The sequence below is a fragment of the Diachasmimorpha longicaudata genome, chromosome 17 (assembly GCF_034640455.1).
Source record: "Diachasmimorpha longicaudata isolate KC_UGA_2023 chromosome 17, iyDiaLong2, whole genome shotgun sequence".
Taxonomy (NCBI): Eukaryota; Metazoa; Arthropoda; class Insecta; order Hymenoptera; family Braconidae; genus Diachasmimorpha; species Diachasmimorpha longicaudata.
In genome coordinates, this window is record NC_087241.1 from 4,453,032 (window position 1) to 4,465,216 (window position 12,185).

The following is a 12,185-nucleotide window of genomic DNA, read 5'->3' on the forward strand; positions in this document are numbered from 1 at the left end:
AGAGCTCAGCTCACGCCACAAAAAAGGTCCTAACGAAAATTACCCTACCTCCCTTAGATCCTGAGATATTCACCCAAAACTGGTCCCTCGTCAAAAGTGACTTTTCTCGTTTTACTACTTCACTCCCAATTAAATTGGCGCTTCCCCTCTATTCTTCGACGATCAATCGAAATTTATTCCCGAAGTTCTTCCACAGCCTCTTCCCCATACCCACCTCACTCCCCCCGCAACCCTCAATCAACCCCATCCCTGAAAAAAAAATTTTCGAACTGCACAAAGTGACGCTGACCGATTCAGATTCAAGTCAGATAATCGTATGACTCTCCATCGAGGCTACCTCACACAATCTCAACATAATACCACGATTACCTTTACTTTCGTTAAGCGTACGATGCCCCCCTTAATACCCGCAATCTCGCTGACTCGTCAAAACAAGGAGTCAAGACTCCAAACATCGTAGTCTGTCGGTTGTCGGCGGTCTCTGCGAAACCTTTGCGCATGAAAAGAGTCACCGATGATGTGATTCCAAGACAATTCCAATCATATCAACGGTGAATTCTCCAAATTAATTATTCGCGGAGTCGATCTAGGACTATCTAATTGGTCCGTCCAATAGTCCCTTTCCATCGAAACCGGTTCTCCTCGTCGGAATTTTTTGGCACTTGAGATCACCTGGGGGGTCCTAACATCATTATGCTGTAGACGTTACCTCGCCAAAGTGACAAAGTGTTGATGCGTTGATTTCCCACCAGCGATTGACATCAAATAACAATTGGAATAAAATTACAATTGTCTCGAAAGAATATTTTATTCAATAATGCATACCTGGACGATAATTGTGGTGTTATTGTGCTGTGGATACGTGATAAGTGATGATAAAAGTTACCAAGTGTCATCCTCGTCGAGAGGAAGAGAGCGCTCCATCAAAGCTATTGAATATGTTGAAGATGATGAAGTCAGTTTTCCAATTGCCTCGAGGGAGCTGGCCCTTTTGGCAGCGACCATTGAGAGCATTCCAGGTGACACCTGTCGAGATCATGCCAGGATGATCATCGAGGGCATACAGAACCTGACGACCTGGGCTGTCAGGTTCTATGATGCATCGGCTAAGGTCCCAGAAGGTCTTCTGGCCGGTTCCACGTACGAACTTGGGAACTTCGACGAGTGCATTCAGATTGGAGACGCTGATGATGCACCTCCGGGTCTTGCTGGGATGTATTGCCTCGGGGATGTCGACGTTCATGTTCCGGATGAGCTCGTCAGGAAGAAGGACACTGTCTGGGAGATGTTTAGGAAGCCGGTGAAGAGGTATGATGAATCCATCAGGCGAATGCACTGGGGCATCTGCGTTCCTGCCTCATGCAGCTCAGTAGATCTCCAGGAGGTCCTCCAGAAGGTCCTGGAGATTGCTTCCAGTGGGACTAAGGTTACACTCAGGCCGATAGTCGATGGAAAACGGTGTTACAAACGGGAAGAACTTCACGTTGACACGATTGATGTTATATATCTGTGAGTATTTATTTTATTGTTGAAGGGATAATTGTGTGGGGTGACTCGGTACGTTCGTTGGGACGTGGTCTAGGGAATTCGGTCACGAAAAATTAATTTCGAGATTGGGGTATTCCGTGGGACGTTTGAATCATTGCGGTACTGGGTCAGGGACACTAGGACAGTGACCTCCATTCGTTGGCCGAGGGACTTCGATTTCTGTTTCCGAATTCTTTTCGCTTTTCTGAATAGTGGGATAATAGAGGTAAAAAAATTTGTCGGAATTTTTCGCGAGAAATTTGGAAAATTTGAGGTCGTATTAAAATAATGAAATATTAAATTGTCAATGTCAATTAATTAAGACATTGTCATCTGACTGTTATTTAAAATCCTGGGATTTTTCAGAATTTGCTTTTGAAAACTTTGAATATTAAGATTCGAATTAACTAATTTTTGCTCATGTAAACATAACGTAAAAATTCTTCAAACTATTCCAATTTATCCACATGACTATTTCGATTGCTCAAGAAAAAATCTCAAACGTTTTCTCGTTACTTTTGTCACAATGATCTTAGTCACAACATAAATTCCCCGCACCATTGAATAACTGAAAATTCCAGTAGCCTCTTCAATGATCATAAAATAGTCTTTGTCACTGTCGCTAACGAGTCGTGTTTATCCATCGTCATCACTGAAAATCCCACCTCACGCGTATCGAGAAAATTCCCCGTCAATTAATGAATAATCCACGCAAACGTTACCGCGCCAATTCACACAATCAATTAATTACCCTACCTTATATCCATCTCTTTCCAGTACAATCATCCTTGGAATCACTGTGATAATTGCAGTTGGAACTTTATTCCACGCAATTCATCTGAAACGTGGTGATGAGACAAAAGGAGTTCTTCCCCAAGTGCTGGTCTCTTTCTCCCTGATTTCAAACATAAAAAAATTATTTGGCCCAGCAAACGACGATGGGCTGAATCTTGACTGCATATCTGGAATGAAATTTCTGGCGATGGGTTTCATTGTCGCTGGACATTGTCTGGTATTTGTTGTCGGTGGTCCTGTACTAAATAGCAATTTTTGGACCGAAGCTGTGACCAAAATTGAGAATTCAATATTTCTCAATAATCCACTTCTAGTTGACACATTTTTATTACTCAGTGGTTTTTTATTTGCTCGAATTCTTCTGAAAGAATTGGACAAACGGAGATCCGTTAACTTTCTTTTTTTGTACATTCTTCGTTACATCAGGTGAGTCACAGTTGTGTAATATTGATTATATCATTCAATGAACCGGGGAGAAAGTATATTCGGGTGATTTTAATCGAATTCTCATGCAGATTGACACCGGCCTATTTGGTGATACTCGGACTCTATGTGACATGGTTACCCAGATTGGATTCTGGACCACTTTGGTATCGGATGATCGAGGAGAAGGAGAGATGTCAAGCCTCCTGGTGGACTAATATTCTCTATGTTAATAATTACGTGAACACTAATCACTTGGTGAGTCAAACATTGTTTTTTGTACCCTGCGATTGTTTTTTCTTTCTCTTGCAACAGCGATGGTTATGCAATTCCTATGAAATTGGTTCCTTCGTGGAGATTTACCACAAAACATGATTTCATTAAAATACCAGTCATTTACTATCGAGATTTCAGTATTGAGATTAGGATGGGATATTATAGCTTCATTTTCGGCGAAGATCCCCTTGTGATTTCTCTCCATAATTGAAACGTCAGTCTACAATTGGTATTTTAATTAAATTGAAAGAGCTAAATCGGAATTTGCTGGGGAATTTATCTGATCAGATGAATTATAATGTTGAACAGGAGCAGAGTCTGGAAACATTTGGAAAAATTTCAACTCAAAATATATGGAGGAGTTTTTATTTCTTGTCGTGCTAGTGAAATGAATAATTCTACGATAATTGATTGACTTTTTGTTTAATTACAGTGCATGTTTCAATCGTGGTATTTATCAGTTGACACACAACTGTTCGTATTGGCACCGGCAATAATTTATCCTTTATGGAGATGGAGGAAAACTGGGGAATTAATATTGGCCGGTGTTACTGCCCTCTCCATTGCTGTACCTTTCACCGTGACATTGGTCAATCGCCTAGACCCAACGCTCATGGCTTACAGAGAGTAAAGTCCAATGTTAAATATTTCAGTATCAAAGTGACAAAGGGTCGCAAAGGAAAATAAATCATACAGAAGCTCAACGAACTCACGAAACCATTCAATATTCCTCTAAAAATTATTCTGTTGAAATAATTTTTGCAGGATTTCCTGGGCTCAAATTGATGCCCTTTGTCACTCTACTGTTTATCAATTACCTCGTCCTTTTATAGAGAATTGGAATTTGAAAATTTTAAAAATTTTTCTAGAGAAATTCAGGACATCTCCACCAATGACTTTTTTAGGAGTAGCTACATCAAGACTCATATGAGATCAAGTGCGTATTTCTTTGGACTCATATATGGATATCTGTTGTACAGAATTCAGGCTGCTGACTGCAAACTCACCAAGGTGAATGACACAACGTTATTCTCGTTGATAAAAATAAATATTCAAACCGGTAAATTCAATTTCGATCTTGTCCTCCAGAACTACGTGAGGATCGGGTGGATACTAGCGTCAGTATCACTAATCACTTCGATGTTTTCAATCGGTATATTTTATGGGCCAAGGAAGGATTATGGACCTCTAGACGCCGCCATCTACTCCGCATTGCATCGAGCACTGTGGAGTTTTGGCACTGGGTGGGTCCTTGTTGCTTGCATCACAGACAACTCTGGTACGTAAATTCGCAAAGTTCCCCGATAAACAACAACTGATTAACCAACACCGGAATTTATACAAATTATTCCTGACTTTGATTGGAATCGCAGGACCGATTAGGAATTTCTTGAAGTGGAGAGCATTCGTTCCACTCAGCCGATTGACGTACTCGGCTTATTTAGTGAATGGTCTTGTTGAATTGTACGGCGTTTCTACTACAAGGACACCCCAGCATTTAGATAATTTAAGCTTGGTAAGTAGTTTGTTCATTAGCTCTCTGGGAACGACCCTGAAAATTTTGTTTGCTTCTCCGTTATAAGAAAATTTTATATTTAGGTCGCCAAAGTATTCTCCCACCTGATGTTAACGTTCATTGGTGCCATTTTGCTCTCCACAATGTTCGAGTCTCCTATTTTAGGGTTGGAAAAAATATTCCTGCGACCAGTACTGAAAAACCTCGAAAAGTCTGACACCTCAAGCCGCAACAATTCCGAAGAGACTACCACAAGTGACGCATAAAAAAATTGTGAGATTAGATAGTTAAGAAAACCCCTCAGTACAATTGTATAATTTATTAAGAATTAAAATATTCATTTTTTTCTTCAAATTGCATTAATAGTGCATTGAAGCATCTGGGGACTTTGCCAATGGAACATTGCCATCAAGTTCCATCGGTGTCGGGGTCCCAGGCTTCAAATTCCCTCCGCTGCCTCCTGTGCCTCTCAAACTGATCATCCTCACTCTGCCAATCCAACTGGGGTGAGTCAGTCCCATTGGACCGTGTACTGACCCTGCTAGTGTCATCCGACCGACTTCCCTCACTTCTCCCACTCCTCTGCCAATGACCCGAGTCCACATCTTCAACAATTAAATGGAAAGTCTGCTCACTGGGTCCAATTCGAGTTGACTTGTGTCCCTCCCCATCATTTCCACTTTTGGAAGCCTCATTGGCCCCTTGTTCCACCTCTGCCTGGGTCTTAACTTCCTTGAAGACAAAGGCAGACGGTCCGTCCTCTTCAGACCTCGACTTCTGCATCTGCCACGCCTTCTTGAACGGATGCTCCTGCTCCTGTTCCACCAATTTCGGTCGCTCTGGTAACAAGTACTCGGGGTCTTCCTCACTAGCTTGACTCTTGATGATCGACTCTCGTTTGAATAACTTGCCAGTCGCCACAGGCGTCATCTCTCCCACATTTCCTCGCTGCTCGCAGTTCTCATCCTCCACTGAGATCTGCCTCAGGTCCATCAGTGTCTTCGTCTTAACATCACTCCTGAATGAGAAATCGATATCTGCCTTTTCCAAGGAATCTAAACTTCCTCGTCGCTCTGGGATCGGCTCGTCTTCAAAGTCCTGGATGTAGCGAGTCTCTTCTTCAGTGTCTGTCAGCTCTTGGGACGACGCTACGGAGACCCGAGGCCCTTTGCTGACAGTCCAAGCGTCCATCACTCGGGTTCCAGTTGGACCCTGCAGAAGTGCTATCTTTCCTTCTGCTGAAGATCGTCGGCTGACGTCAGTCGACTCTTCTCGCTCGGTCTTGGATTCCTGGCGTTCCGTCGATGACATTCGTTCTCGAAACTTCTGCCGTCTTATTCTGAGCTCTTGCTCCCAGTCTTCCTCGTCGCTCACACGTGGACGCTCCACCGGGCGTCTGGGACTCTTGCCGCGGAACTTTTTCGGCTCCTCCTCACTGCCAGAGGAGATCAGGCGGACTGGGGTGCGACGGAGTCGCGGAGATTTTCCCCGGACCTCTGGCTTTGGAGGTCTAGGGGGCACTGGAGGCTCTGACTCCCGGTACAACCCACGATCTGATAGTCTCGAGGTGGAACGATCTCGTCTGGGACTTCGGCGGTCTTCGGGCCGGTGAGGAGCCTTAGAAGGATCGGGAGCCCTCGAGGATGATCTTCGCTCTCGTCGGGCGTCCTCTGAATGACGACTGGGGGTGGGCTCTCGAGGTCTTGGGTCAGGGTCAATGTAAAGAGTTCTCTGGGCGCTATTACTTCTCCGTCTTTCGTGTACCTCATCGCGTTTTACTCCCCAGGGTCTGTAGCCGTCGTCGTCTCGTGAGTTTCGTCGGACGAAGACTCTTTGTTTTCCGTTTGACTTGCGAGATCTGATCCACTGAGAGTCATCTTCCTCGGAATAATCTGCCTCTATCTGGCCCCTCTTCCAGGCAGCGCTCCCCTCGTACTCGCGGGGCTCTGGCGTTGGCGATGGCTTTCCCATCGCGGGTTTTGATATTTCTGACTCCGTTGGGGGATGAGACTTCGAGGATTGGGAGGACGATGTACTTTCCATCAAGACTTTCTTGATTTCTTGAGTTGGAATGTCCAAGAATAACGTGAGAATCACTGATACCGAGATTACTATTAAAATTTCATAGGGATCCACCTGCAAAAAGGAATTTATCCTCAGATTTCGAAATTACCTTGACAGGTAAACAAATGGTGAAATTAATCAATGGATGTTAATTAGAGTCATTCTTCGAAGAGTAAATTCTAATTTACTTACGACTTTGAGAACGTGAAATTCGGACGAATATCTCGTTGTCGCCACATTGTAGAAAAATACAGCGAATTGTGTGAGATAAACGGAATAGGAAATTCTGGAGAACAGTACGAGCCAGTAGTTCGATAGAAATGTGTTGATGAAGCCACCATGATCAGTGAAACAGGCAAAAATAACCCAGCAGACAGCCAGTGCCCATGAGACTGGTCCTATCACAGCATAGTGGGCTGATTCTTCAACGTTGTAGACGTAGTCTCTCCTGGCCATTTTCCACGGGGAAAATAAGGACCAGGCGGCTAATAAGGCGGCTGTTATCCAGCCAAAAACAACGAAAATCTGAAAATTTCAATTAATCCTGAAGATTAAACCGGATGTGACATTTGTAGACGTCGATTATTCTCATATTTTGAAAATACGCGAAGAGAAAACTTCAGCATAAATTACCGTATCGTTTAATAAAATTTATCAGCGAATTTTCCTTGATATCACCAAGATTACCAAATGGTACCGTAATTTTTGCTGATTTTTTTCTCTTCGTGTACCACATGAACTCTTTTACGGAATTTCCGCTGGATTTGCAGGTATTTTTTTTCGTATTTTTGTAGTTATTATCATCGTCTTGACGACCTTTCTTACTTTGTATATTTTAATATTCTTGCCGGTATATTGCAAAAGTACTCCAAGACTAATTCCGAATAAATAAGGCGTAGCTCGATGAAGAGACACTGCGTAGGTCAAGTTAGCCGTCTTGTAAAGGTGCTTTGCTCTGCAAAAAATAATAGAATTCATTATCACTATGAACCATCGGCTTCAGGGCACTTACTTTGACCAGACATTAGCATAAAAAAACTACTGTGCTGAGAGAATCACTTACGTCATTCCGTGGAAAATAACGAGGGAGAGATTATTGTTGACGGTGGCGAAATAACGAAATGTGGCAGACACTTGGAGAAAGAAAAAAATTAGTAGAATTCCTATGATCGGTTTGACGAGTAGGAAAAATACTAAACCCGCCGACAGCAGCGAGAGCTGCATATCCAGGGCCAGTTGATGTGTGTGTGTTGCACACTGAAAAAGAAGAAATATAACCCATTAACAATAAATTGAATGAGACGAGGAGTTCGCGAAGTTGTACTTCCTAAATGTCTTCAACATTTTGGAATTATTTTTCTATTCTATTTTTGAGGAATTTTTAACAGTTTTCAAAGATAAATATTTTTTTGCGTCGCTTGACATAATTTAGAACAGAAATTTATTTTTGTTGGTGACGAAATGTTAACGGATTGCCCCACTCACCATTTCTTCGAAAGGGAAGAAATTCTGGATGTAAAAAAAATTAGTCCATGAATTTTGTTTACACAGATCAGCATTTGGTGTTATGATATTGTTCCACTGGGGGCCAGATCCGGTGTGTTCCATCACGTACGCATACCAAAAAATAACCACCAGCAGTGGTGGTGTCAATCTAAAAAATACAAGTCAATGAATCATAAATAAATTCCAATTAAACCCAAATTTTCAACGTTCCCCTCAATAATATCGCGAAATTCTTCTTTGATTTCTTCGACAATCTCGCGAACCCTGATTAACAATAATTATTCGCTGTTGCCTTTACACTCGAAAGAATAAGTCAAATAAGTATCAAAATAATTGCGGCAGTACTTTTGAATCTCCCTAGGAAACACCCGAAAATTCTTGAATTAATTATCCCGCAGATATACAAACCTGATGACTCTGGCAATAAATCTGCAGAACCAGCGAATTTCCCCCCGTTTTGTTGACTCACGGGCCATATGAAACGCAGTCAAAACTCCACTCAACAGTAAAAAAGAGTCTGTGTAAACCAGGGACACTCGCAGCAAGGAACTTGCGGGATTATTAGCGATCTGAAATGAATAATTATGAGCCCACATGACAGGACTCCAAATTCATTAATTAATATTTATTTCTTCACTGCTATTTTTAACGTGAATTCTTCAAAAAGCTCTCCCAAAGGGCCACCACCCGGGGGCCTTCAGCCAATTAATATTTCTCATCATTGATTGCTGTTCTATATAATTGATGATTGATAAACGTATTAAATCAATATTTTATGACACTGACCTCAGTGAAGACTATCCGATTTGTATAAGGTATGCCCGCTGTGGGTATCATCTTGTGGCCGACGTAGAGGGCCATTGTGGCCAGTGATCGAATGCCATGAATACAACTTATGTCTCCTGAGTTCGACGATATGGGTTGCATGAGGCTTTTCAAGGTTTTTCGGAGGGAAAATGACATAATTATCCTCTCAGAGTAACTCGCTGAAATAAAAAATATTAAATCACCTCTCGAGAGCAACACACATTCCCATATTTATTCAGATAGACAAAAATTACTGAACAGACACAACATTTTACTGAGCAGTGAATTTGTCTCGAATAAATTTTACCCCAATATTTATAATTTTCCTAGTGAAACTTCTCAAGAATATTTATCGATAATTCAATCACCTTTCTCTGAAACAACGATATAATCACGAACAGTGGCGATCAATACTAGACAGACGATCATAGCGTAGAAGTACCTGCGAAAAGAGATGAATAACAGCAAAAAATTATTTAAAATAATTAAGTGAAAAATATTCAAATGACATACAGTACAGCGATAGTTTCTTTGGAGTAACTCGGGGATTTCTCCTGAATGTAACACATATCCGGATTCACATCGATCGCGAATTTCACTCCTGACGATTCATTGAGATGACTCAGCCCAGCTTCCAGAGCACTTCTGGCGTCAGCAGCTGAACAAGCTGATGGTACGCATATTCCCCAGTTGATTGTTGTGAATCTTGGCACGAAGTGGCCACTCTGGGAGGAATAAAAAAATTGCATTTACTCCGGATATGGTGGGAGAGATTTGCAAATAAGATTCTTCAATCCCCTAATCGTAATCAGTTGCACTGCTCTAAAAACTGATAATTAACCACGAAAATTAATTTATTCTCGTCATTCAAGTTCATGTGCACCATAGCCATCGTCACAATAGTAATTGGTACCTTCAGGCGATTATTGAAACGTCATTAGGACCTCGTGGGAATGACAGAACCAAAACTTACGTCTTTCATACTCCCCCGGAGGAATCCCCGGCTCTGCATCAGATGCACTGGTACCCTGGTCTCTGGAATAGTCGCCTGAATGTCCACAGCTGCCAGACAATATTTTCCTTGTATCCTCAACGTTTGTTTATTATCCAACCTAATTTTCGACGATATTCCAAGACACTGATCAAAATCCCCAAACTGATTGACATTCCCACGCAGAAGTCCCGAGGGTATCTTCCCACCGGAATCGAGCACTGAAATTCAAAGCTGAAGAAAATTTTTTGTTTGGCTTCGGTGAAAAGAAGCATCAAATTTCTTTTCCTACAAAAAAAAATATTCAATCTTTCCCGTTATTTGAGTTCCCCCATTAATTCTCGAGCTCTAGAAATGTCGAATGTAAACTCACTTTGAAGAGCCCACAATTTACGTCCCCGCAACTGACGAAGGAAAATCTTCCCGTGCTGTTGACAGATGGGATCCTCAACAGCTGTGAAATTTGGCACGAAATTTGGTAATTGTAGGATCATTTTGTTAAACTCGATCAGGGGAAGTGATCCCTCCTGATGTTTTCCCGACTGCACTGGCTTTTTTTCTGAAATACATGAGGACACCATCAACATCCATCAACCAATTCAACGACAAAACTACTCACTATTAGTTACATCAGATTTTTGGATCTTCGATTCAGGTTTGTCCTTGGACTTCTCCTTTGGTTTTTCTCTAGATTTTGGTTGATCCTTTGCAGGAGTCGCTTTTTCCGATTCTTTCACCTTCTCCTTCGGCTTCTTCTTCCTGTCCTGAGCTTCTCCTTCTCCTTTAGATTTTCCCTTCTCCCTCGTCCCCGATTTCTTCTCCGGTTTCTCAACAACAGATTCTTTCACTGGTTTCACTTTCTTCTCAGGGACTTCCTCCACAATCTCCACCTCTTCCACTCCATTTTTTTCTCCTTCCAGCGGTGGCGGCTTGGGAGCTTTAAGCTTCTTCTCCTCAACCTTTAACGGTTTAACCTTTTCCTTCTCAACTTTCGGCTTAACTACCGCATTTCGCGGCGCATCCGGCTTCTCAACTCCCTTTTTTCCTTCACCGTCGCCCTCCACCGACTTCCCCCCTGCTGTGTCCCCAGGTCTGACCCTAACTTTATCAGCTAATCTGACCTTTTCTAACTTACGAACGGGCTTCTCCTCCTCTTCGACTGTCGTCTCTTCGGTTCCATCGTCTTCGCCTTTTGGACTCTCATCTCCATCCTCACTCCCCTCCGATCCTCCCACCAACTTCTCATCGCTCTCCCCATGTCCCCCCTTTCCACGGCCATCATTTTCATCATCCCTCGCCTTCTGATCTCTTCGAACCTCCCGGAAACTCCACTTGATATCTCTCTTCCCAGTTTCCTGAGTCTCTTCAGCGTCTTCACTTCCATTCCCATCATCATCATCATCATCATCATCATCGTCGATCGTCACTTCCTCAGTTTCATCAGACGCATCCTCCACAACGACACCGTCCTCTTCGTCCTCACTATCATCCCCTCGTCCTCTCGACTCATCCCCTCCCACTTTCGCCCCTTGACTGACAATCAATCGGCTTTTTCCCTGCTCCAGAATCCTCACATCTTCCTCACTATCGTCAACCTCTACAGGTGGTTGTCGAGCACTACCACTCGCACCACGTCCACGAGTACCAACGACACTCTCAACTCTTTTTTTCAATGAGCTGAAGGTCACCTGTCCACCCGTGTCCGTACACTTTCCAGAACCAATTGGGCATTCAGCGTGCTCAATGGAACCAGCCGGTCCAATATCACGAATTCGGAATCCATATCCAACGTACACCAGCAGCAAGAACAACGGCAATATCATGCACTTGCCCAGTGGGGGCGCAGCCATTCCGAGGCTTCACATTGATAATAAAAAAACACCCGGTGATAGTCGTTCAACTCGAATTTTTGGAAATTTAATCGCTTTTTTTTTTGTCTGATCGAATCGTATCGTTAGGAATTTTTTTTGTCGATTTTTTTTTGGTCGTACGGGTCTGCAGTTGTGCGATTAAAAACGCCAGACTGAGGTGGAGAGAGTCTCTCGCCCCGGCCGTAACCGCCCTGACACGAAATTAGACCGTGTGGCATCGTCTCATCCAGCTGAAAGTTTTATTTAGAATCAAACATTTTAAACTAGCGCTTTTCGTTACTCCCTCTCTTTCACAATTTTTATCGCCTCTTCGGTGGGTTAGAACAGTCAGCCGCGTGCATCGGAGCTTGCGCAACTTGCGGAAGACGTTTGGAAAATGGAAAGGGAGTGATTGAGGGGATTTCTCGGT

At 42.9% G+C, this 12,185-nt stretch overlaps 3 protein-coding genes across 3 annotated transcripts in view; 2 read left to right on the forward strand and 1 right to left on the reverse strand.

The window, feature by feature from the left end:
• Positions 1-12,185, forward strand: part of LOC135170465 (protein bric-a-brac 1-like) — a 41,067-nt gene that overhangs the window by 6,814 nt on the left and 22,068 nt on the right. The window lies entirely within an intron of this gene.
• Positions 445-4,803, forward strand: LOC135170429 (nose resistant to fluoxetine protein 6-like). Its single transcript, XM_064136233.1, has 8 exons — positions 445-1,509; positions 2,305-2,748; positions 2,838-3,003; positions 3,455-3,648; positions 3,891-4,032; positions 4,111-4,300; positions 4,395-4,537; positions 4,621-4,803. The coding sequence occupies exons 1-8, from the start codon at positions 818-820 to the stop codon at positions 4,801-4,803; spliced, it is 2,154 nt and encodes a 717-aa protein (XP_063992303.1). The 5' UTR covers positions 445-817.
• Positions 4,842-11,976, reverse strand: LOC135170416 (uncharacterized). Its single transcript, XM_064136208.1, has 12 exons — positions 10,525-11,976; positions 10,279-10,464; positions 9,888-10,126; positions 9,428-9,639; positions 9,283-9,356; positions 8,894-9,093; positions 8,516-8,676; positions 8,087-8,255; positions 7,665-7,858; positions 7,427-7,556; positions 6,794-7,126; positions 4,842-6,673 (listed from the first exon to the last, which is right to left on the reverse strand). Exons 1-12 carry the CDS (start codon positions 11,753-11,755, stop codon positions 4,946-4,948), a joined length of 4,857 nt encoding a protein of 1,618 aa, XP_063992278.1. The 5' UTR covers positions 11,756-11,976; the 3' UTR covers positions 4,842-4,945.

What these genes read in the sequence shown, in the direction of transcription:
- LOC135170429 (XM_064136233.1), top strand. Translation starts at nt 818, where the DNA reads ATGCATACCTGGACGATAATTGTGGTGTTATTGTGCTGTGGATACGTG. An exon ending in ACGTGAACACTAATCACTTG is followed by an intron (nt 3,004 to 3,454) that starts GTGAGTCAAACA and finishes GTTTAATTACAG; the next exon opens with TGCATGTTTCAATCGTGGTA. An exon ending in TTGCATCACAGACAACTCTG is followed by an intron (nt 4,301 to 4,394) that starts GTACGTAAATTC and finishes TTGGAATCGCAG; the next exon opens with GACCGATTAGGAATTTCTTG.
- LOC135170416 (XM_064136208.1), bottom strand. Translation starts at nt 11,755, where the DNA reads ATGGCTGCGCCCCCACTGGGCAAGTGCATGATATTGCCGTTGTTCTTG. An exon ending in TCCGGGGGAGTATGAAAGAC is followed by an intron (nt 9,640 to 9,887) that starts GTAAGTTTTGGT and finishes TATTCCTCCCAG; the next exon opens with AGTGGCCACTTCGTGCCAAG. An exon ending in AATTTCACGTTCTCAAAGTC is followed by an intron (nt 6,674 to 6,793) that starts GTAAGTAAATTA and finishes TCCTTTTTGCAG; the next exon opens with GTGGATCCCTATGAAATTTT.